Below are 2447 nucleotides of genomic sequence, written 5' to 3'. Positions count from 1 at the left end.
ATGGGATAAAGATCTCTTTGTTATCTCTATACTCTTCTTATCTCATGGGGCTTCACCACGGCTTCAAAAGTATCATGGGATAAGGCTTGTTCTTTGAGTTTTGCAAATCCCTTATCCTGCAAGTTTGTGACCTTTCACTAAAGGACTAGTGGGATAGTATTTTCTCTATATTTCCTTTGTCATTCTTATTCCACACATTTGTGAGACTAAAATAGGCATTTTTAGGTAAACCATTCTAGTAAGTGGAGATTAGACAAGGGTAAAGTGATCGTGCATGGGGACCTTCCTAGGGAATTCTTTAAAAGGAAAAACCATGGGAACACTCTGATACTTAGGCTTATAATATAATTTAAAATGACAACCTCAAGTGGTAACTCCTAGTGTGAGGGGGGCGATAAAAGAATGACAAGGGACCCATCCAATGACAACTTAAAACTAGGTTACCGGTAGATATAAGTCAACTACAAAATATAACATTGCCTGGGTCAACCAGGATAAACCTTAACAATTCTAAAATCTTTTGCAAAAAACCCTAAACCCTTAGCTACAACACATAGGCAGGGACAAATCAATATTAATTTTAAAATCTTCCAACAGTGGCTCTAGCTAGGGGACATTTGGCCACTTGGGTCAAAGCGAGAATCTAGATCTCTGGGGAAGAAGACCAATAAAAAATACTAGGATATTTACAAAACCCTAATCTAACCTATACACATAACCTAAAACTATTGTGCATAGAAAATATCAAGCAAAGAAATTCTTCAAGAACTATCCATGCACTGGCAGTTCTTGTATTTCACCATTCATATCAGTGAGGAAGTATTAATCCTCACGATTCTTTACTGTAATAATAAACAACCCCAGCCATAAGGCTTCAAATTTTCCATGCTTGCCTTTATCTTGGGCTCTAGAATTCAAAAGCAGCACCAAATCATCAATTTCAAAATTTATTTTTGATGTCCTTTTTGTCAAATAAGTACTTACTTTTTGTTGCAGCTTCAGGTTCTTCTTATGAGCATCTTCTCTGCTTTCGTCTAATTTTCCAAGCATCTCTATTCTTTCTTCCAATGGATCAGACATTTCCATGTTGTTCTCATGTATGAACTTGTACATAGGCAGTAGATTGATTATTGGCATCCTTACTTTAAACCCATATACCAGCTCGAAAGGAGATGTTCCTATAGTCTTCTTAATAGTGATCCTATCTGCCCATAGTGCCATTTTTAACTCAGAATCCCAAGCTCTCTTGTTTTTCCCAAGTGTTCTCAAGATGATCTTCATGATATTTTTATTGTTGGATTCAGCTTGTCCATTTCCTTTTGGATGGTATGGGGATGCATATGAGATGCTAATCCCATATAATTTACAAAAAAATTTGAATTCCTTAGACCTAAAACACATGGCATTGTCCATAATGAGCCTTACCGGTACTCCAAATCTGGTCACAATATCGCTCATCCAAAAATCAATAACCACCTTACCGTTTGCTTCTCCTATGGGGATAGCCTCCACCCATTTAGTAAAATAATTTGTAGCAACCAATATCCATCTATACCCACCATTGGACTTCTCAATGATCTCTTCGATGAAATCAATACCCCGCTGATAAAAAGGGGCCTCTACTTGTATAGACCTAAGAGGTAATGCTCCAACATATTTTAGCTTACCTGGAAACCTTTGGTAGAGATCACACCTTCTTACAAAGGTGTGTTCATCCTTGAATAAGGATAACCAAAAATAACAAGCCCTCAATACTTTGTGAGTTGTGGTGTTTTCTATAAAATATCCTCCACACACCCCATCATGTATTTCTCTTAACACAAGCTAAGCCTACTATTCATCTATAAAAAATAATAGAAAACCATCTTTGTCGCTATAATATAAATCCCCAACAGTAAACACATACCTTTGTGATCTTAGTTTTAAAGTTCTTTTTTGCCTTTCTGTGTAACCTTCTAGGTATATGGAGTTTGTGAGAAAAGGAATAATATCAGCATACCACAAGGTTCTTTATAGGTTGCAAATGATACCTCTTGAATCTCATACAACATTTATCCTAGCAACTTCCAAGTTCTCCTCAGCCATAAGCTTAGCCAAGCCCATTCCTCATACCAACTTAGTGATCTGAATGTCAACATTGAATTCCTTGATCTTGTTGATCCACCTACATCTCATACCCGTGGTCTCTAATTGGACAAAGATGTCCTTTACTGCAGCATTTGGCACATAAGCTATTACTTATGCACCTACTAGGTCTAGTGTCATAAAATTGCAACCCTTTCAATTTTTGACCATATTAGGGTCTTCACATTGGTGAATCGAATCCCCAAGCCTGATCGGAGATCAGACACTTGCTTAATCCTCAAAAAATGGACTTTTTCTGCACTCCGCACTGCCTAAACTTGCTTCCTATCCTGAATCTAGGACAGGACAGGGACGTGGCACCC

The 2447-nt window shown here is 37.5% G+C and overlaps 1 protein-coding gene across 1 annotated transcript; it reads right to left on the bottom strand.

Annotated features, from left to right (window-relative positions):
* Nucleotides 1-822: 822 nt before the first annotated feature.
* On the bottom strand, nt 823-1221 carry LOC131037082 (uncharacterized). The gene has a single exon (XM_057969118.2). It carries the CDS (start codon nt 1219-1221, stop codon nt 823-825), a length of 399 nt encoding a protein of 132 aa, XP_057825101.2.
* Between the last annotated feature and the right edge of the window lie 1226 nt (nt 1222-2447).

Source organism: Cryptomeria japonica, chromosome 7, assembly GCF_030272615.1.
Source record: "Cryptomeria japonica chromosome 7, Sugi_1.0, whole genome shotgun sequence".
In the NCBI taxonomy this organism is placed as follows: domain Eukaryota; kingdom Viridiplantae; phylum Streptophyta; class Pinopsida; order Cupressales; family Cupressaceae; genus Cryptomeria; species Cryptomeria japonica.
This window is presented reverse-complemented; position numbering and strand designations above follow the sequence as displayed.